Genomic DNA, 21,730 nt, shown 5'->3' on the forward strand with positions numbered 1-21,730 from the left:
AGCAGTTTGTTATTTCCAGTATGAGAAGACTGATGACTGGATATAGTAGTTTTAAATATTCTAAATATCCTACATGTACACACACAAAATAGATCCAGAGACCAAAATTCTTCAAGAGAGGGGATAGAAAAATGTCCTTTCCAGACCACTGGGAGAATATCTTTGCAGGGGAAAGGACCTTGAGAGGAAACAGCAGACAAAAGCTCTGAAGCACTATGTTTTGTTTTGTTGTTTGTTTTGTTTTTTTTTTAAATAGAAGAGATCTATGCTACAAGTTGAGTTCAGCAAAGCGTGCTCTTAATTCTTCTGAAGAAAGATTTAAATTCATGCTTAAGTACTCAGCTGAACGATAGCTAAAACACATCATTTAATTCTGGTCATTTCATTTGTTCCACAGCGGATACAAAATGCATGTTCTAGAAAACTACAGAAGAGCTTTCTCAAGGTTTGTTTAAATCAGTTTCCCTAGTGTATGCTGACATCTAGTGGTGTCTCGACTTTTTTACTTTCTTGATTTAAGGCAGAAGTAATTTCTCATCTAGTGATGAAAAGATGAATTAAAAAGGACATCACTGATGGCTGTATTCCTTTGTCCTTTAGGCTGCACTGTGAAGACAAAATATGCATAAGCAATAGATATATTTGATAACAATATGTATCAGTAACTGTTACTAAAGCAAAGTTTGGAACCGAATTCTGCTTCAACCAGCATCCGTAACTGCTTTCAGCACCAATATCATTTTATCTAAACATAAAGATAAAAGATAGGAAGTTAAATTTTGTTTCCATTTACAACTTCGCTTAGGTTTCAGGGGTGATGTACTCACTTGCACACAGAAAAAAAAAAAAAGAAAAAAACAGAACTTAGCCTGGTTCTTCTCACACACATGCACGCAGAAGATTTCACTCTAAATGAGAAGCTTTGGTTTTGCGAATCAATTGCTTGTAACCCAAACAGAAAAGTTACCAGCTGTCATTTGCTAATACAGAATCACTGATTAAAAAAAGAAGTGAACTCTGGCAGTCATCTAGCCTGATACCCTAGCTTCAGATTTAAGCCACATTGTTCAGGTCATTCAATATTTTTTTTAATATCTCCAGTGATGGGGATTCAACAATTTCTGTAGGTAGACTATCTTATAAATCGTAGCATTTTGTGAAATATAAAGGATATGCCACATTCCATACTATGGAATGGATCTATCTGAACACAGTACAGTACTCTAGGTGACTCTTCTAATTTGCAGCCACTCTCAGTTCAAGAAGATGATCTCGATCCAACAAAGCACATTTGAATTTGAAGTTTGATTATTATACCAACCCTGTGCACTGCAATGGCTACTCTTGCCATGCATTTATGAAGACTAGACGTACACATAAGAGTGTGTCCCATAAATGAGAATCATACACCTCTTAGAGAGGAAAAGGCAGATCACAATTTCAGACTCCACTGCAACTAGATTTTAGGAAAAAGGGCTTTTAACTAATATTACAGAGGTTTCTATTATGGTACTTTTAAGATAATCTAGGGAGGAGATGCAGACAAATGCTTGGATGAATTAGCTTGTAGTCTTCTCTAATGGCTTCCTTTTCTCATTATCCTACCAAAAGTTACACTGAATCCACTTTATATTAATAATCTGTTGAAATGCATGTCCTTGAACATTCATTAGACTGAAACACAAGACTTCACCTATACTTGCGAAGCAGAACACACAGACACACACAAAGTCTTATGTTTTTAGCAAGTTAGCAACTTCCACAACCAACTTAACCACGCTGTAACTCAACTACAGAAAGCAAATATTTAATCAGATGCTGAAAACCCCACAGTACCTTGAACACAAGCTTATTTCCACCCAGCCCAGCTTCCAGGAGATATGAAGCAGAATTCCACCGACTAACGTCTGCCACCTGAAATAGAAACAAACACTATCTCTAAATTGTCTTTTTTTTTTAACCATGTGGAGCATAATTTCAGAATCCCTAGAGCTTCTCATGGCATACCCAGGACTATAGTTATTACTGTTTCTCCAGGTTATCAGGGATGGCATTATTCCTCTTCAAATCTTTCAATTTCTGGGCCTTTATTTCCTCCAATTTTTCCTATTACTTTGGTGCTTCCAATCCTCCCATTTTTTTTATTTTTTTTTTTTTTATAAAGGACCATCTACCAAGATTACCTTAGTCATGTTATTGAATACCCATTTTATTTTTTCTCCCAACACAAGATTAACAATAATAATAGTGCTGTTATAACCATGATAATCTAAAGATGCAAGTGAGGCAAGGTTTGTGACAAGAGATATATAGCTGTTCATACATAAACTGTCATTGTTAGAGCAAATAAACATGATTTCAGAATTCAGACTGACTTCAGCTGGATGAACCAATAAGCCCCAAGGACGAAGTGTGTAGTCCTGGTAATTTCAAACATTAGCTTTATACTTTTCATTGTTATTCACGCTGAGCCTAGATTACACACTCCCTAGAACAGAGAAGGCATGTTTTCCCAGCATCTTGTGTAGTAAGCACCAACTGAAGTGTCATCAACAATCAAATCATTATGCTGCAGAAGCCTCTGCTTCAGAGCATCTACAGAAAACATCTTTACAGACAAATAACTCTGCATATAAACCACAATACTGTTACACACCTTTTCAATGAGAAAAATCACAATTACACACGTTCTGAATTGACTTACCTATCTAATAATTTATCCTATCACAAAGGTATTCCTTAGTCTACTGCAGAAATAGCATGTGAGGCCTCAGCAATGACTGAAGGTAGTTTTGACTGCAGGTAAAATTAGTACTGATGCATGGTGATTTTTTGTAAGCTTTAAAATAAATGATCATCTTCCTTCTTCAGGCTAGTGGTTTTCAGAGAGGTGCTTCTTGGGTGAAAATACTTGAGCATTTAAAACAGACAGATACTGCACAACAGCATTAAGTCACGTTAACAGGTACAGAAATGGGTTTATTGATTATTCCCATTCACTCCAATAAGCAATTATTTTTAAAATCTCTCTCATGCACACGTAAATTGACAAATGTTTGCTATATGCAGCATTACCTACAATTAGACATTGTGCATAAGGGCATGACAAACATTCAACGCTACTATCACAGGTCACTTGACCTTTTTCGGATGAGGGACGTTTCAGAGCTTAAAAGCCAGATTCCCTTCTTGTTTGCTGCAGGCTTGATCATGCTCTATATTCCAAACCACTGATGAGTTCCCATCAACTTTACATGAAGAATATTGTATCATCTCATGTCTTAAAGACAGAAGATGAAGCTTGTAATAATTTCATATCCTCAGCACCACTGTCATGTTCTCTTACATTATAGAGGGAACAAAAGTAACATCAACAAACAGCAACGACATGAAGTGGGCCTAACACTCTTGCTCCTTTTTTCATCTACCTTAGCGCTAAATGAAAGCGCACCTGAGTCACTTAATTTTCAAGGAATGGTCACTTTTAAAAAGCAGAATTACAAAAATGCATCTCAGATGCATTTCCAAATAACAGGAAAAAGGAAATAACTGTGGTAACACAGATACCATAAAGCAATTCCTTGTCATTGAGCATATGGCTTTTTACTGTTGACTTACCACACTCATGTTTGACATACATTACGCAAGATCCTTTCCCCATACGCTAAAAGCCTTGTCCAAGAGACTGTGTGTTTACTGAAGGAAGCATTCATTGCATATGGAGCTGAGTATACTCAGAGAAAACGGAGATTACCAGGTGAATTATTCCTAGAGTCAATTACAGCCCTGGAGCTGCAAGTCAGGCAAAAATGTAAGCCATGCTAAGCAACAGTAAAGGAATTAAAAGATATCCAACATCTGCAGATTTTACCAGCATCTCAAAAGAACAAAAGGGAGAAGTATTAAATGTAAGTGGACAGAATTTCACTAACTGTCTCTCAAATTATTAACAGTACTGATGGTCTGTGAATACTTGGCAAAACAGTAAATTTTTCATTACTGTCATTAAGGTATTGTAAGGACTACACAGCTACAACAAATGCCAAGCATGAGAATAAGCAGCACTGTACTTGTGTATGCCTTAAGATGGATTTAAGGTCAGTTTTCATTAGCATAGTAAGAAAGAATACACCAAATCTGCCTGTTTCCCATGAGAGCCGTATCCCATGAAGACAGGCTGTACTACAATTACTATTTTTCTACGCTAAAGCATAGAACTCCCATGAAAACCAAGAAATTGTGGGGTCTATATATCCTAATTACATTACCATCATCATGTTTAAAAGTTAACTAAGGCAAATTAATGTCTGTTTTACTAAGGCTTCATGAAGTACGTTCTCTAGACAGCAACAGCCAGTAACGGCATGAAGTACCAAAGTTGGCTTCAGCATGGAACAGCAAGACATTTACTGATTAAAGTCATTTTTCAAACAATTGTATTCTTAAAATGGTACTTACCCTTGAAAAAGGGTAGGGTAGGTAAATTTCAGGACAGACAGGACATACTGGAAAACAAACACCAAATTAATGGACCTCAAACATCCACAGAGTTATAACATTAACAACTGATCACAAGAGCAACAAAATACGAGAAGCCCTACTGAAATAAAGAAACGTAAAAAAATAAGAGACAGTCTGAACATTTTCTGTAACTTCTTTTCCTGTGCCAAAACTGCTGGATGTTCCCCCAGTCACCGTGGAAGGTAGTAGACACAGAAGTGCATGAGGCACAGAGCAGACACACTGAACGGCGGAGAGAAGGATGCCTACCGAGTTGCTCTTTTACTTGCTGAGCACACAGCACACTTTGCACTGAATGGGAAAAGGACGTACAGGAACAAAAAGATACAAGAACTTGTCCGTTAAAATCATATCATACCACAGAGGCAAGCTTTGGCAGGATTAAGACCGATAACTTTGAGATAATTGTCTCCTGATGATTAATCAATTTGTACCTAATGCTGCTCGCCCAGTTTTGTGTAAAATATGAAGTAGTCCATAAAGCCCTTTGGCGATGTAATATACTGCGCAGATGTGGAAGTAGGCTTTGTGTCTTTGCTTTAGCATGCTTTGTCCGGGTCTGCGTGTATGGGTGCAAGCATTTTTTCCCCACATACGCATGCATCTATGAGACAGAAATGCATCGGACTTTCCATATGTACACCAGGATTTAACATCTTCCTGTGATAAAGTACACGGACACTATTTGTGCAAAGGAGAAGAACAACTGAAGCTTCCTCAGTGGAAAGGAAAGGTACCTGCCATTCCCTCCAGGAGCCAGCAGCAGCTGTCAATGAACACGAGAAGTTGAAAGCTTTCAGCAGAGATGAAACTGCACCGAACACTTTGCAAAGTCATTTTTTGAGGTGGTGGCGACACGTTACCGAGAAACTGGCATCAATACACACAAAGATAAGGCATGCTGGCTCACAAGGGGTCATGTTATGCACAGATTTGTCAGAAGTAGCAATTGGTTTTTAAATTGGGAGGGCATACCTGTGCAAGTCCATACCCCCACGTCCATTTATATACGATCTGGGACAAACGGAAGGTCTATATTCTGATTATTTTCAGCCTCATTATGTTAAAACCTATTTTCAAGTTTGAAAACAGAGGCCCTACATCAAAGCCCTTCCAGCTTCCTCTGAAGTAGAGTTCAGCCAAGCATCTTTTCCAACACAGGAGACAGCTTGGCAGCTGTTCTACCTCTTTCTTTTTCACTAGCCAACACACCTCGTTTGACAGATTTGGTAGGAGCAATATCTCCTCTTAGGAGCTCTGCTTCACTTCTGCACTCTGATCTACTTCTGGGCATCCTTAAGGGCAGACGTGCCTCAGAGCAGAAACCAGCAGTGCACACCAAGGACAGATTTCAGTCTCGTCTCCAGAACACCACATTTCTTTAACTCTCCCTCAGGAAATCCGTGCCCTGGTTACTTCAAAAACACACCTTTTCTTTCAGATAGCTACAGCCAGAAACACAGACACGCTCTCTGAAAAATTGGACAGGAAAGGGTAGCAGCTGTCTCCTGTATCAACACAAACTATTGCAAACTATGTTTAAGCAGTACACTTTGGTTCACACTTCGGCCACTTGGATCCTTCAGCAACACCAACTAAGCTGCAGAGCGGCAAAGAGATTTCTTGCCCTGAATTTGACAGACACCTTGCCCTCAGTCTGCAGATTGATTAAACCCCACGAGCACGCACAGAAGCTAACGGAGGCCTGCTACTACACCACTCCGACCACTTATCACGGATGCCCGGCGCTATCACCCCACGCCACCCATTTTGTGAGGCGAAGGGGGCCGTGAGCTGGGCACCCAGCCCTCTCCAGCCCCGCCGGGGCTGCCCGGTCCCCGACCGTAAGCCGCAGGCCGCCGCCACGTGTCCCGGGGCTCCGGCTTCAGCCACCGCCGCCCCGGCCTCTCTGGGCTCCCCTCCGGAGCACCTCACCTTGTTGGTGAAGCAGGACGCCAGGTAGAAGAGGCAGAAGGCCAGCCCGCCCGCCGGCCGCTTCAGGTACATCGGGCACCGGCCCAGCCGCCCGCGGCGGCCATGGCGGGGCAGCGGCCGCTCCCCGGGGCGCCTCCTCCTGAAGGGGGCGAGGCCGCCATGAGCGGGGCGGCGCGGAGCGGGGCCGGGCCCCAAAGGGGGAATTGCAAACAGGATTCTTTTGCTAGCCGGGTGTCACCGGCCGTAATTGCACTCGTGTTCATTTAGATGACGTCCAGAGCGATGCGAGGACAGAAGAAAACGCAGGCTTGGATCAAAATGGAAGCGCCTGCAGCGACGAGCAGAGACCAGAATCCCTCACTCTGTATTCATCCGCTGCTTTACACTAACATAAATTCCAAGCCTATTATGACAAACTTTAATTTTGATAATTGCCATTCCTTGCACGTAAGGAATACATACCTCCTGTGACACCTCCGGGCTCCCAGAGATGCAGCCCAGAGACAGAATTTGCCTCTGCTCCCCGCTTCTGACAGGTTAGCACTTCCAGCCTCAAACATTGCACTTACAAACATGCTATTAAACCTATCGGCCCACCTTTTTGCCTGTGTTTAGTTATCAATTTGAAGCTGAATGGAGGTGTATGAATGTGCGGGATTTTTTCTTTCAATGCTATGTGTGAAATGAAAAGCACAACTTCTGAGAAAAACAACAACAACAACAAAATATTACAGACAGAATTAAATTTTGTGTTCTTGTCCTGCTTGGTCTTAGTCATCACTGTGATGACTAACTGAGAGCATCATCACGAGAAATTAACATTGTTAATTAGGGAATATTTGATAAGATTTTTTTTTCTTTAAAAAATAAACTGGTTTTGTTAGTCTGCATTTAACTCTGGGATTTGACAAACACGAAATATTCAAAAAAGTCCAACTTTGCAACACAAATTTCCTTTCCAGTTTTCTAAATATCCAAATAGCTTTCCAGTAAAAATAGAAAAAAAAAAAAAAGACTTCTAATTTATATAGCGAAAAATTAATCATTTGGGGTACTTTTTAGTAAAGAAAAGCTAACAAATCTTTTGGGACTTCTTTTATTGTAAACCAGAAAAAAGCAGAATAGTGTTTCTTTTATCTTCAGTTACAGGACACATTTCAGAAAACAGTTAAGAGAACAGCCCTTTTATTTAAAAAAAAATAATAATAATAGAATATCTTAACAAGCATAAATTGCTTCCTTTGTATTTAATTTTAGCTGTAGTATTTGAACATTATGTTTGTTCAATGACAAGTTAAGCTTTATGGTAAAATATGTGAATGCTCAACTTGAGATATTTGTGTGTTCTCTGCCTTTGGCAGATCAAGATTATTTAACGGTAAGTCATTTCACAAACTGTAGTCTGTATTGCTTAATTTAGACTGTTTGGAGATACTCCTTGGAGAAAAAAAAAAAAAAAGTAGCAAATAAGAGCAAGCAACTAGATTTTACAGCAGTACTTATGTACAGCGGTGACGTGTAAACTATGAATACCCCAGGGAGGCAGAGAAGCAGTGGATGACGTGTCCTACCTAGTCCTGGGCGTTCTTGTATCACGTCACAGGTCAGCCGTGCTCTTGGCTGATCAGCAGGGCCCTACCCGTGCTGTTCTCATCTTGACTTTGCTCACGTAATGCAACGTACAGGGTCTCTCTGTACATGTGCAGCCTATTTTGAAGAAAGCAGCACAAATAAGGGAGTGGTGAGCGTGGCCTAAATTGGAGAGGGAGAAGGGAAACTAACAGGTAGAGCAAGGGCAAATCCACCCCACAGTATGAGCCTGTCTAACCTGCTAAGTTGAGTCTCAAAAGGCAAAGTCAGCAGACAGAACTCAAGGGCTTCACAGTCCCCGCTGCACCAAGACAAATTCAAACACTTTGGTCCGTGAAACGCAATCCTGTGTGGTTTGTAAGGAGTTGGCCCAAAAGAGACATCTGATTTCATGTGCTTAAATGTCCTGGACGACAGTGATCACTCACATGCCACAGTAACAGATGCAATGGAAATGGACATGTAGATGATACAGCACTTCCACTTCACAGATCTTGTGTTCAAGAGCTCTGAAAATCAGTAAGCAGACAAAAGTATACTTTGCTTTGTGCCATAAATTCAGCCTGTAAGACTTTAAGAAAGAATAAGAAAAGCTTACTTGGATCTACAAAGTCTGATGTAAGCATATGATAAGAATAACTGACTTTTTAATCTAGCTGAGTGTAGTTTTCATTCAAAATATTACACTGATATCTCTCTTCATGTTTCTTGAGGTGTTTCTTATTAAAACTGGGAGACTTGGGCAAAGATTATGTATTTTCATGGAGCAAAATGCAGAGGCAGGTTTGAATTCTTATAAATCACTTAAAGTGTGGGATAAAGAATGAAGATAAAAAATTCTGCCAATGTTGATTATCATAACTAACTTGAGTTACATATTCAGTAATTGCTAAACAGCTTTAGAAATATTTTGAGTAACATGAAGGGAAGTTTCTGCTCTGTCTAGATTTTAACTTTTTTTCTCAGGAGATGTGAATGTGTGGCAAATGATTTTGTTTACATCTGATTTTACATAGCATTTCTTCTTTGCGTAATTTAGTTCAAAGCTTGATTCATTCATTTAAGGGGTCATGGGATCAAGGCCTCAGTCATGCAATATTCATTTTAGGAGGACTTGCTTTGATTCCTTTATTAGACTGCAGAACTGAAGAATGTGAAAAAGACTTATTTATGAAAAATAAAAACTGAATAAAAGACATAAGAATATGTCATTATGAATGTGTTTTTCTGAGCCAAAAACTAAAATGTTTTTTTAATCAGTGCTTGTACATGTGTGTGAGAGTGCTAGGTTATCTCAGGGCAGCAGGACATTGCATTGGCATCCTGTTCATTTATATAGCTGATAAATTTAGCCAGAGAAGATTGAAGGGAGCATGGCAGCAATCTTCAAACCCCAAAAGGCTGCTGCTCAGGGAAAGGAAGAATTTCTTTCAGGCAGGGCCGCAGGTGGCGAGGGCAAGAACCGCACTGCTGCTGCTTCACCGGACCGAGCCATCCTAGTGCCTCCCCAGCGCACGTCTGCGTGGTGCCGGTAGGGCATGCGTGGCCAGGAGTGTGACCTGGCTCCCTGCCATCTCCCAAGCTGTCCGCCCTTTGGTTCAGCAGCAGAAGGGCTTTCTGCCTCAGTGAACGTCGCAACAGATCTCCTCGGCGATTGTGACACCTGACATCGCTGGTTGCTAATGACGGATCGAATGAACTCTGGCCGGCAACGCTGATTCTCACGTGCCTGAGTCAAGGCAAGCGGCGGCTGCTGGGGCTGGCCTGGCAGCCATGTCACAGGGAGCTTCTCCACACAGGGGATGTCAAGGGGGCTGTGAGACCCCTTTCCATCTCTCCCACCCCACACTGCTGGGCTGGTTCCCGGTTGTCCAGGGTGTGGGGAGGCACAGGGGCCACGCTCCTGAGGGCCAGCAGTGAGCCAGGCCTGAGGGGCTGCCAGGCATCGCTTTGCTGCTGGCTGCAGCAGGCACGTGGGGTGGCTGTACTGTAGCAAGATGCCCCTGGCCTGACAAGAGGACATGTTAATCCCGTACGATTTTCCAGGTAAACTTCGCGTTTGCCTTGGAGGCGTAACAGGTGGAGGATCGCACAGGAACCATTTGTATTAGTTCTGTATTTATGGTGAGTTATGGGATCCAGATCAAATGAATTTGTTCACTTGTACTTTGAGTTATGGGATCAGGATCAAATCAATGTGTACACTTAGGCCTTTTTTTTTCCCCCTTATCTTCATTATTTCCTCAGATAAAGCAACCTTTACCCCACCGGACCATTAATTATTATTATTCTTCCTATCGACAAGGCTCCCCGGTGGCTCTTCGCCCTTCCCCGGCCGCTCCCGGCAGGGGCCGGCGGCCGCTCCCCGTGTCCCCGTCCCCCGCTCCCCGTGTCCCCGTGTCCCCGTCCCCTCTCCGGCTGCCACCTCGCAGGGCACACACCGGCCGGCGCCGTCCCTCCGGAGCCCGCCGGCAGGTGGCGGTGCGAGGGAGCGGGGCGGCGGGGAGGACCCGGAAGGTTTCGCCACAGGAGCCCCCGCCGCCCGCCCGCCGCCGCCTCGCCCGGCCTTGCGAGCGCAGATGGACCCGGTAGGAATCGCCGCCACCGCCGTTCCCGACGCCGGGCCGGGCCCCGGCTGGCAGAGCAAGGTGAGACCGGGCGGCGGTGGCGGCCCGGCCCGGCCCGGCCCGGCTCGGTGCGGAGACCGGGCTCCGCCGGGCCTCGGTGGCGGCCGTGTGAGCAGCGGGCGGGGCCCGCCGTGGGCCGGGGCGCCGGCAGCTGTCTCGGCTCGGAGAGGGGCTGCTGCAGCCCCGTAAAGCACCGCCGGGCCCCCGAGCTGCGCTGCTGGAGGCCGGGGGTGGCCAGCTGGGTGTGTGCCGCCCCCCTGCCCCCCAGCAAGCCGAGCTGGGTGAGGGCTTCGGTGCTCCCGAGGGCACCTTCGTCGTGTTGTTCCCTTCAGAAAGTCCAGAAATGGGGGAGGACGTTGCTCATAAACCAGTGACATTCAGTTATTGCCACGGAACTTTTACACGGGCGGTGTGTAAACTCAGAAAGTTAACTTCCTGGGAAGGCCTTCCCCTGTCTTCAGAGGGTGCTGATAGCGACTTGTTTACCCCGTGTGTCCATTACTGAATGGCCTCTTCGTATCCATTAGGGAACTGCCATCAGCTTCCTTTCAGTGACACCTCACTGAGTTTATGGAACTACTCCTTGAGGTATTTCTGCACTACAGTTCATCATACTTCCCTAAGTGTCCGTAGAAAACAAGCTCTTAAAAGATTTCATCAGCTTACTTTAGAGGCACTGCTAGCTAATTATGCTATTATTGGGGTTGCTGGCTTGAATGAAATGTTTATTTACAGTGTCCCTGGGGAGCCCCCAAAACAGCATCAATATCATGTTCCCTTGCTGAGGTAATGAGTGAACAGCTGGCAAAAGAGCTGCAACTGGAAGAAGAAAATGCTGCTTTTCCTGAAGTGGTTGCGTAAGTTTAAATCCCGGATTAGTGATCTCCATAGTTGTAAATCTTCTGTCCCCTTTTGTGCAGTGTGCTTATAGCGTAGCACTATAGTAAGTGCTTTGCCTAACTCTGCTTCTTCAGGTCTTTTTCAGTGAAGATGGCTTCCCCAGGTACAACTCTTCCTTACAGACTATTCTCTGTTATCACTCCTTTCTTGGTATTTTCTTCACATTGTTTTGGTTGCTTTAAGCCAGTCCATAAACTATGGTTTGAGAAAGTTGTCAGAAATGTTATTTCTCCTCTTTTAAAGTTTTGTTAATCGTTAGTTTGAAAACTGTCAGGTTATTCTCCCTGTACTTGGAAGCTCTAAATGTGGACCAAGAGCTTACTAGTTCTAAATGCATACAAATTCTGCCTGTGGCCTTGTCTGTGAAGCAGAGCAATGCAACACTGATTTCCTTTAAATTTTATTTTTAATATATAGTGTATATATTTTCTTTTTATATATTTCTAGCTGTATGACTTCTATCTCATAAGGGACATCTTAAAAATGAAGCCTCATGCTTCTTCCAGAATGGTAAACAAAGACGTTGAAGTAATATGCCCTGCAAAGGAGTCATAAAAATAATTTGGGGGGGGAGGGGGGGGAGGCAGTTGAGATCCATTAGTTTCTATAGAGCTCTGCAATAGATTTTTTTCTATAGAGCAGTGAAATGGTATAAAGCAGTGTTTCTGTTTAGATTGCTGCATTTAATTTTTGGAATCCATTTTTTCATTTTATATAGTGTTGCTGAAGGACCCTTTATTACAGGAGAAAATATTGACACTTCTAGTGACCTAATGCTAGCCCAGATGCTGCAGATGGAATTTGACAGGGAATATGACGCACAGCTTCGACGTGAAGAGAAAAAGTTCAATGGAGATAGCAAAGGTACTTTGGCACCAAAAGAAATATTTTTGCTTTGGAGATATTCTAGTGGCATTCTACTTAAGTTGACAGAGCTGTGAAGACTTAGCAAATCCCTGATAATCACAGACATGCTTATTTGTTTTCTTTCTCAAGTCTCCATATCCTTTGAAAATTATCGGAAGGTGCATCCCTTTGACAGTGACAGCTCGGAGGATGAGGTTGATTGGCAGGATACCCGTCACGATCCTTACAGGGCAGGTATGTGGCTGTTCTAAACAGTACAATTTCTTTAGTTGATAGAAATAAGAAAATGGCATAGTTGAATGAGTTTTCTTCAATGTAAGAAGACATACTAGTTCTGTGGAAAACCAGGTCACCTAATTGGGAGGTGTTATGCAGGAAGTTGGGCAGGTAACTTAAGGCTTCTGTCTTCCAGTATTTTGGCTTCAGCGGCTGAAATCTGATCTTTATAGAGAATATATTGGGGCATCTGCACAAAATATTGAATATTACTTTGTGTGACACTCCAGAGAATATGTAAAAGTAAGTCATGACATAGCAAAAGAAGCTGATGTGTTTAGGATAAGAGAAGATAAGACTGCATTAAGATAATATGACTAAAATGTTATTCTTTTTAGTAAATAAAACTATATATTTTTTATAGGCATTGTGGAACCTTAGTGTGCATTAGTAATGTTTGTTTCTATGTAAAGCTTGGCTTTTTCTTACTGCTGGCAGATAAACCTACTACTACACCAAAAAAGGGCTTCATAGGAAAGGGAAAAGACATTACCACTAAACATGATGAAGTGGTATGTGGAAGAAAGAACACTGCTCGTATGGAAAATGTAAGTGAAAGCTTACATTACACTTATGAAAGTGAAATTTTGCTTTGCATGTAAAACCGGAATGCTGTAACTTACCCAAAGAAATAATGTCTCTACTACTGTATATGATGCTAATTTTATTGTTTATTTTTAAAAATCAGATGAAGGCAATGCAATGGTTGGTTTAGTTATTCAAATTGACAGTTTGAGTTGATTTTTGTTGTTAATTTAATAATAGTTTGTTAATGACACGATTCAAGAGCTTGCATAGAACTGTTTTGACAGTACAAAGCTATCAGCAAGTGTGGTACAGAGGCAAATAAAACATCAGGGATATTCCTGTGAAGTGTATCTATCTAATCTAATTCCTTTTACATTAATTTTGCCTGCTCAACTAAGTATCTTGTTTTCAGTGAGTGGTTTGATGTACAGCTTTTCAGTCTACTTATCCACAGTACCTACCTTCAGTTTTCTTTAATGTAACTGGTACAACTGCTTCAAATAAGAAAATGCTGCAATTGCTGTTTTACAGGATGTTAGGTAATCTTATTATAAATTTGGGCATAATTTCAAGTTCTGAGTTTACAGCAACATGTTTTGGATGTTGTGAAACTCACTGTGTGGAATGTTGTCACTTAAGTCCTAATTTAACTTAGATTTGCAGATCATAAAGAGAAATTTTTGCTTGTGCCAATTTTTGGTGTCGGCTAGTAACGATACTTCAATTTCTGATGTTTCTCCTCATAGTTTGCTCCTGGGTTCCAAGTTGGAGATGGAATTGGGATGGACTTAAAGCTGTCAAATCAAGTCTTCAATGCCTTAAAGCAGCATGCATACTCAGAGGAACGCCGAAGTGCAAGGCTCCATGAAAAGAAGGAGCACTCCACTGCTGTATGTTTTTGAAGTCTCTTTATGCTCTTTATCTTGTGTAACAATGGAAGACTGTTTTGGTAATTCCTTGAAACATAACCATTTTTAGTAAAACAATTAAGTGATATAATGTTAACATTGATGAAGGAGATAGTATTAGCTCCTGCTAGAGAAAGTCTGTCTTCATTTGAGCTGCATTACTGTGAGAGCCATGTCAAAATAAGAGTAAGCAGCTTCCAGTATTTTCTCTTCTTCTTTCTAAACCTGTCTCATACTCAGCTAAAATGAGTAAACTGCTTGGAAATTATTTATAGAAACCATCTAGAGGATGAATCCTCCGTGGTTGAAGTTTGTGGCTCCAAATATCTGTCTTCATAGCAAGTTTCAGGAAAATGAGGTGATCAAGTAAATTTTAGTTAGTAATATTGGAAGTCAGTAGATAAGCTTAATGGGTGAGTTCAGAGCAGTGCCTGTAGTCTTTCCTGCTGTGGACTCTTTCAAACTTGAATGTTTTACTTTATTGTAGCTCATACAAAAGGAATATAATATTTGGGATATTAGATTCATCATGTGTAAGACTTCTTGAAAACACTACAGAAAGTTTTCTTAACAGAAAGTGTTCTTAAGCACTAAGAGAGTTCTTCTAATACATTATTTTTTCCACCCAGTTGGACTCTTGTAGTATATAAATATTGTAACTCAATGTAAAGCAAAGGATTGTTTTAATGAATTGAGTGTTCATTTCTTACCTGTAGGAGAAAGCAGTGGATCCTAAAACACGTTTACTTCTGTACAAGATGGTCAATGCTGGGATGCTGGAGACCATCACAGGCTGCATCAGCACAGGGAAAGAATCTGTTGTTTTTCATGCATATGGAGGAAAGTAAGTATATTGTTTGGTACTCGCGGTACACGTAAGTGTCAGAGATGGCCTAAAAAGGAGAAACCACAAAATATACGAACAATCTGCATGTGTTTTGTTGCTAAGACTTAGAGGTTTTATTCACGTGTATGCAGATGATGATAAATGCTGAAAACCAAATGGTACCGACTTTGAAGTCAAAAAATTCTGCTGTCTTCCTTGAGACCATTTGATGAACAGGATCAAATCCATGGTGACTTTCTGTGGGAAAAAATAAATAGTCGTTTTTACAAAAAAGTCTTGAGCTTTTGGAGAATTCTTTCCACTGACTTGCCCCATACTAGGGAGCCATCATGATGATCTTAGGCTACCTGCAGATTGTCTATACATAGAAATCACTGTGTTACCAGCTCCATCTGTGAAGTTCAGTGTAGGTGCTCTTTCTTACTTTTGGTTTACCTGGAGAATAGTGTTGGGATGAGGAAACACCTCTAGTTCAATGTATGTTGAGAAGAAACTAATAAAACCCAAATACAGATAACCTGTTCAGAGATGTCAGGAGAGACATGAGTTGAGGGCGGAGGGAAGATGAGTTGAAGTGGATGTTTTTTGTTGTTGTTGTTTTGCTTTTTTTGTTTTTATTTATTTTTATTTGACGTGCTTGAATGATATTCAGGAGTGTTCTTTTGCTTATTATCATTCAAAGAACAATGTCCTTTGAGGTGCTTAACAAAACACTGTGGCACTGCCATTACTGTTCTAATGCAACGATTTTATCACTTGTAATATACTCGAAGTAATTATATCCATTAACAGGGCTGTTGTTAGCTATGATATTTAACTAAAACATTCACAAGTTGGGAGGTGGGCCCTATTTGATGAGCAACATCTGGTCAGAATTCCAGAAATCAAACATTCAATATGAATGAATTGAACTCTTAGAACTCTTATAAACGTAACTTGAAGTGGCTTTCAAACTTGATACAAAATCAGGTCTTTTCCCCTCATGTTGAAAATCACTGTATCTTGCAATGTATTAAAAAAGAAATAAACCAAAAAAAAAAAAACACAAAAGGCAAAAGAGCAACCATACATTTGCTTGTAAGGATGTGAATACTTAACTTTGTTATGTGTTTTACTCTTACCATGAGAAGTGCAACTGAAGATGATAAAGTTATACCTCCAGAATGTGCCATTAAAGTGTTTAAAACGACTCTTAATGAATTCAAGAACCGTGACAAATACATCAAGGATGACTACAGATTTAAAGACCGCTTCAGTAAATTGAATCCACGAAAGATTATTCGTATGTGGGCTGAGAAAGAAATGCATAACTTAACAAGGTAAAAAAAAAAAAAAACTGTTGGTTTCCTATTCTCTTTTTTTAGCATAGCCTCTGATTTCTTACAATTTAATGAATTGTCAGCATCTTCAGGGATTTGGCAGCAGAATTTACAAGCCCGTGAAGTTATCAGGCTCAAGCTGTAAAAGTAATTAGTTTTCTGTTAGCATTTTTAGGCCCGTTTATGGCTTTAAAGTATGAATTATCCAATCTGAAATAGAGAGTGGGGAGTATATATATATAAAATCAATTACCAATCCAGTCTGTTCAAAGAAATTTTGACTCTGGATCAAGTTCTTCACACACAGCTTGGAAATGAGCAAGCAGGAACTAGAACTGTAGGTTTTTAATTTTCCTTTTTACTTTTTTTTTGTGTGTGTGTTTCTTTCTTAATCAGTATCTATTTTCTGATTCACAGAATGCAAACTGCAGGAATTCCTTGTCCTCAAGTGGTTATCCTCAAGAAACACATCTTGGTTATGTCTTTCATTGGCCAGGATCAAGTCCCAGCTCCTAAACTAAAGGATGTAAAACTTAATAGCGAAGATATGAAAAAGGCCTACTATCAGATTCTTGATGTAAGACAGTGCTGATTTCTCCTCCAATTCTGGGTTGTATTTTCTTTTGGGTAAATAACTTAAACGGACAAATCAGCATTTATTTACTTTTCAGGATGCTTGCATCAGCTTCAAAGTATGGAGTCCAAAGGCTTATTTTACTGCTGTTTAATGAGTGACTTAGAATAAATGAGAAATTAAGCACTAGAAATAATACAAATAAATAATCTTAATCTAGTAGAAAACATGCTGGAACTAGGTGACAGAAAGGATACTTAGTAGCAGGGAAGTCATGAGCAAGTAGTCCTCCTTTTACAGAAGCAGTATTTGGTTTAGAAAGTTCTCTGAAGTCCTTCTGAGTTTATAGAATACTTAATTTACAATGTTTAATCACGCTTTGGTGAATAAACTTCCCTCCCCTGTTTTTTTTAAACTAGTCTAGTAATCAGAGAATGAATTAGAATATTGCATGGTACGATATTCTAATTCCTGTTTTCTATTGTAATTGTTTCAGACATGTACCTGCTAAATGTCTGCTCTCCATTAGCTTCCCATAGTCATAAACAAACAAAACACAAAAGCAGTTTGGTGCTGTGAATGGTCTGTACATCAAATCTTGAAATCAGTAGAGCAACACAACCATGTTTTAAATGAACCAAGTATGGAAATTAATTAGGATCCATCATCTGAAACTGAGACTTTTTTTTCCCATGTGCGATAGGGGTAAGAGTGACAGGTATTTTTAGAGAACGTGTTTATCTGTCTCATGCACTTGGACTGTTGGCAGAGTTGACATGAGTTTACGAGACTGATTCTTCTCACTTGCCAAAGCTAAGCTCAGTGATAAAAGCTTAGTTTGCTGGCGGCTTACCAAAACTGCAGTTCCCTGTGAAGCTTCAGCAAAGACTTGGAAGAAATAATGTAAATGGTGGGTGGGGAAAACACTTTGTTGTGCTCACCCTGCAAATGTTATCATTTGGAATAGCACACTTAGCACACTTCATTCACGCATTGATTTTGTTCCTTGCAGATGATGCAACGGTTGTATAAAGAGTGCAAACTGGTCCATGCAGATCTGAGTGAATACAACATGCTTTGGCACGATGGCAAGGTGAGCGTATTTTTAAAATGGGAAGGAAAGGTTTCATCCGATGTGAAACGTTAATACAAAATGAATCGCTGTCTCTGCCTTCAGGTTTGGCTTATTGATGTCAGTCAGTCTGTGGAGCCCACCCATCCTCATGGACTTGAGTTTCTGTTCAGAGACTGTAGGAATGTTTCACAGGTAGGACCTCTTTGTCTGACGATCATCTGTTACACTGAGTGTTTCTCCAAGTTAAAACAGCATCATTGAAATTCAGAGCTAATTTAAAATCAACCAACACAACTCCAAAAAAATGGTTGTGGCTGCAAATGTGTAGGATTATTCTTGCATGTTGTCAGTACTGATGTTGTTCTTCTCTGAAAGGGAAGAAAGTATGGAAGAATAAAACAGTACCAGTGGAAATTAGAACTTCTCTCGGTTGCTACCTGTAGGTCAGCAAAAGCAAAAATATCATTTTGACTAAAAACTTTAGTTGTAATTTGTGGAAGAAAAAGGAGTATTTTGTTTTGCAATGTAAAGTGTTTAACGTCTCCTTTTTATGTTGCCTAGTTCTTCCAGAAAGCAGGTGTGGCAGAAGCACTTAATGAGCGTGAACTCTTCAATGCTGTCTCAGGTTTAAATATTACAGCTGACAATGAAGTAGACTTCCAAGAAGAGGTAAAACTTTCTGTGTTTAACATTTTGATTTGGTTAGCGAGTAGCTATTGCAATACCTTAACTTTCCAAGTTCAGTTTGCATGATTAATATGAGTATAATTTCAGCAATTATTCTGCATCCCCCTTCTAAAACGTCATTATTTCTTCCTCATACAAACATTTTTCAGAAACTCAGATTCACAGACCTCCCCATCCCATTCCTGATGCCCTGCTCCCAAGTATAAAAGGTCCACGTTGCATATAATTGCTCCTTTCGTTGTGAAGGGAAATCTAGTGGTCTGTTTTAATTTAAAAGCTAGCATTGTTATCTTTCCTTACATATATTAAAGGTTACGCAGAGAAAGGAGAGTTGCTTTAAAATAAATAAATAAATTGCTGCTTATTGTTAATGTTTTAGGGTTTAACTTCCTTAAATTTAAAATTTATAGGCTAGCATTTTTGATGTTTAAGCATGACCTTAGACATCTGAATCCATGCTAATTTAAATATAGAATAGGAATCTTTGGTCACCTTTTGCTTTTAATGTTCAAATTTTAGCTGTGCCTCCTCAAGGCATGCGTCCTGTTACCAGATACTTATAACATAAGTTGACTAAAAATTCCACATCTACTGATTAAAGTAAGGGCTATATGGCAGTTCTACTCAAATCTTAGTAACAGCACAGGTTTATGCTAGTCCAGTATGAAGTACGTTTGAAACAGGTCCTCAAACTGATCAAGAGGTGAAGGAAATGCAAAGTAAAATAGTCACGAGGGTTTCTTAGACTTTCTAAGATCAATTTATTAAGCAAAATAAAAATTGTCTCCCTGACTGCATTGTGAGCTTAGATTTGTGTGTGGGTTCAATGTCATCTTTTTGCCTATGAGTTTTATGGGAAAGACAAGCTGTTTTTATGTATCGGTGAAGTTGAGCCGCCCCTCCTTAAACTTCAGACTTTGACTTTAGTAACTAAAATTACTTCCCTTGGAGTTCAAGAGGAAGTAATCCAAACATAACAATTTGAAGATTAAAATAAACTACAGGACTGTGTTACTTGGATTGCACAAAATGTTTAAGTATAACTGTCTTCTAGTGTCACCATTGACAATGACTGCAGTGGCTTTGTAATCTTAATATTACTTGGAATTTCTCCAGTGTTGGTGGATTGGCTGAATTACAACAGAGGTGGTCAGAATTGGAGAAAGGGACGCTTTTGTAATTTGGGGAGTACACCTGGAGTCCTAAGAATCTTCTGTCTTCCCTGCAGCTCATGCATTTCAGTTGTTATATAGCACGAAGCTGCAAAAGAGTGCTACTCCTTTTACTAATTTTTTGAGAACAGATGTTTCAAGCTGTATTTCCCAAGCGTATTGCACCATACATGTGACAGAATCATTAAAATAAAATTATTGTATATACCTCATCAGTCATCTAAAGGTACCTTTTAACACTATTTAGGAACATTCTGGCACAGCTTGGCTTTATAATTTCAGCATTTTTTTTCTTTTTTTTTGGCTTTCTAGATTGAAGCTTTGGAGAAGATAAATGAAGATCACGTGCAGAATCATGGAAAGAAAGTGTCCACATTTTCAAGTGATGGAGACCCACCTATATATGATGAATAGCACTGGCTGTGTAGCTGCTTTGAAAAAAAACAAAACCACAAAAAAACCACACAGATTTGCTGCTTCTGACTATGTTAGTGCAGTGGTAAATGTCAACAGCCGATGTCAAGAGAGAGTGGTTGACTGGGAATGCCAAAATGGAAAACACAGTGAGCATACAGTGATGCCTCAGTGTTTTTTGTTTTTCTTGTTTGATTTTTATTTTTAATGTAGCCCACATGTCAGGCTGGCACTGCGAGAATGGAATGTCACTACTTTGGATGGTCTGACAGCTTCACCAATTGTCTGGTTACATTAGGCTAATATAGCTGAGGTGGTCATATTTTGTGTGATTCAGAGCTTGTATGTTATACTTAAAAAAAAAAAAAATGTTCTAGATCATCTAAACCATTTAGTGAGAAAGCAGACTCAAAAAAGATTCCCTCTTTTTTCCCTTTTGCGACTTGAAAAAACTAATTAAAAATTGTATATGGCAACTATGTCAACGAGCCTTTCATCCTTCTCCACCCAGGGCAAAATGAACAGTCAAACTGTGCTGTAATCATGAAACTGTTAATTTAACAAAACAACATCTTTATACATGGAAAGAAAACTCTGGACCTTTTCATTAAAAGTACATGGAGTGTGGCTTTAACTGTCTCTGTTAATACAATTGGGTATTACGGGAAACTGATCTGAATCCAACCTGCAGAGGACTTCTTTAGTGATGTGCTGGAAGTCCTGAGGGCTGTATCCAAGACCCATAACAAAGAGTAAAATCAGTTACCTTCAATCTTAATATACAAGTAGTTCCAAGAACTCAGTGCAAGTCAAGAAAACAAACAACCAAATCTCTGTAACTTTGCATGTGCACTGAAAATCTGGGTAGAACACCAAACCTTCTTACTCATCTAAAAGATAATCATACACTATGAAGTCTAAATACTGATCAGAATTACTTTTAAATTAAGCTATTTTGTTTACAATTGGAAAAAAGAAAAGTCAATTCATCTTTCTTTCATGCTTTTATTCTTAATGCCAGTCTTTGTATTTTAGCAAGTTTTAAAAGTCTAGCAATGTTTTCCCTCCAGCACATTTAAAGATGAACTTATCTAGTGGGGTGGTTTGGAATTAAGAAGTTTGGATCAACTTTTTAAATTGCCATTTCTGGTGCTGCTCTTTATCAAGCAGAATATTGTGTTGCTACATGTGACATTCTCCCAGTGTGCTGTGAAAGTGATTTGGTTTTCTTTTTAATAATTGGAGAACTGGTGACGAAGTAAAAACTTAAGATCTTGTGGTGGCATTCTTGTGTGGTTCTTTGCATTGTACTGGCCATTGCCAATCCTCAATGCTATGCTAAACCAGTGTTAGGGAGTACTTTCTTCGAGTTTAACAACAGAAAAATGACTGTTTTCATGGGTGCTATGTAAACAGTAAATAACTTCTGGCCAGTTGCAATGGGTATTTGGATTTTTTTTTTTAATGAATTTGCCAATCATCTTGCTTTT

General features: G+C 40.0%; 2 protein-coding genes across 6 annotated transcripts in view; one reads left to right on the forward strand and one right to left on the reverse strand.

Moving 5' to 3' along the window:
* Positions 1 to 6,650, reverse strand: part of TMEM241 (transmembrane protein 241) — a 56,454-nt gene extending 49,804 nt beyond the window's left edge. The window contains exons 1-3 of one of the 2 annotated variants that reach the window (XM_048080033.2): positions 6,457 to 6,650; positions 4,459 to 4,505; positions 1,837 to 1,914 (exon numbers count right to left, since the gene is read on the reverse strand). In XM_048080033.2, the coding sequence (XP_047935990.1) occupies positions 1,837 to 1,914; positions 4,459 to 4,505; positions 6,457 to 6,528 (197 nt within the window). In that variant the 5' untranslated portion in view covers positions 6,529 to 6,650. The remainder of the gene's footprint in view (positions 1 to 1,836; positions 1,915 to 4,458; positions 4,506 to 6,456) is intronic. The other variant, XM_048080032.2, reaches the window with a different exon arrangement.
* Positions 6,651 to 10,077: 3,427 nt separating this feature from the next.
* Positions 10,078 to 21,517, forward strand: RIOK3 (RIO kinase 3). 4 transcript variants are annotated; one of them, XM_013183591.3, is made up of 13 exons: positions 10,078 to 10,170; positions 11,409 to 11,530; positions 12,292 to 12,437; positions 12,570 to 12,674; positions 13,155 to 13,264; positions 13,991 to 14,134; positions 14,869 to 14,996; positions 16,127 to 16,318; positions 16,736 to 16,895; positions 17,905 to 17,985; positions 18,070 to 18,159; positions 18,529 to 18,636; positions 20,139 to 21,517. In XM_013183591.3, exons 1-13 carry the CDS (start codon positions 10,168 to 10,170, stop codon positions 20,238 to 20,240), a joined length of 1,491 nt encoding a protein of 496 aa, XP_013039045.2. In that variant the 5' UTR covers positions 10,078 to 10,167; the 3' UTR covers positions 20,241 to 21,517. The 4 variants fall into 4 exon arrangements, with proteins under 4 accessions (XP_013039045.2, XP_047935987.1, XP_047935988.1 ...); XM_048080030.2 differs by lacking the exon at positions 10,078 to 10,170 and adding an exon at positions 10,532 to 10,694; XM_048080031.2 differs by lacking the exon at positions 10,078 to 10,170 and adding an exon at positions 10,533 to 10,694 and having other exon boundaries at positions 16,130 to 16,318.
* The last annotated feature ends 213 nt before the right edge of the window (positions 21,518 to 21,730 follow it).

This window comes from Anser cygnoides, chromosome 2 (assembly GCF_040182565.1).
Source record: "Anser cygnoides isolate HZ-2024a breed goose chromosome 2, Taihu_goose_T2T_genome, whole genome shotgun sequence".
Classification (NCBI taxonomy): domain Eukaryota; kingdom Metazoa; phylum Chordata; class Aves; order Anseriformes; family Anatidae; genus Anser; species Anser cygnoides.

Coding starts and splice junctions, on each gene's coding strand:
- RIOK3 (XM_048080030.2), top strand. CDS start 10,626: ATGGACCCGGTAGGAATCGCCGCCACCGCCGTTCCCGACGCCGGGCCG. Junction 16,319..16,735: donor GAAATGCATAACTTAACAAG/GTAAAAAAAAAA, acceptor TCTGATTCACAG/AATGCAAACTGCAGGAATTC. Junction 18,160..18,528: donor ACTGTAGGAATGTTTCACAG/GTAGGACCTCTT, acceptor TATGTTGCCTAG/TTCTTCCAGAAAGCAGGTGT.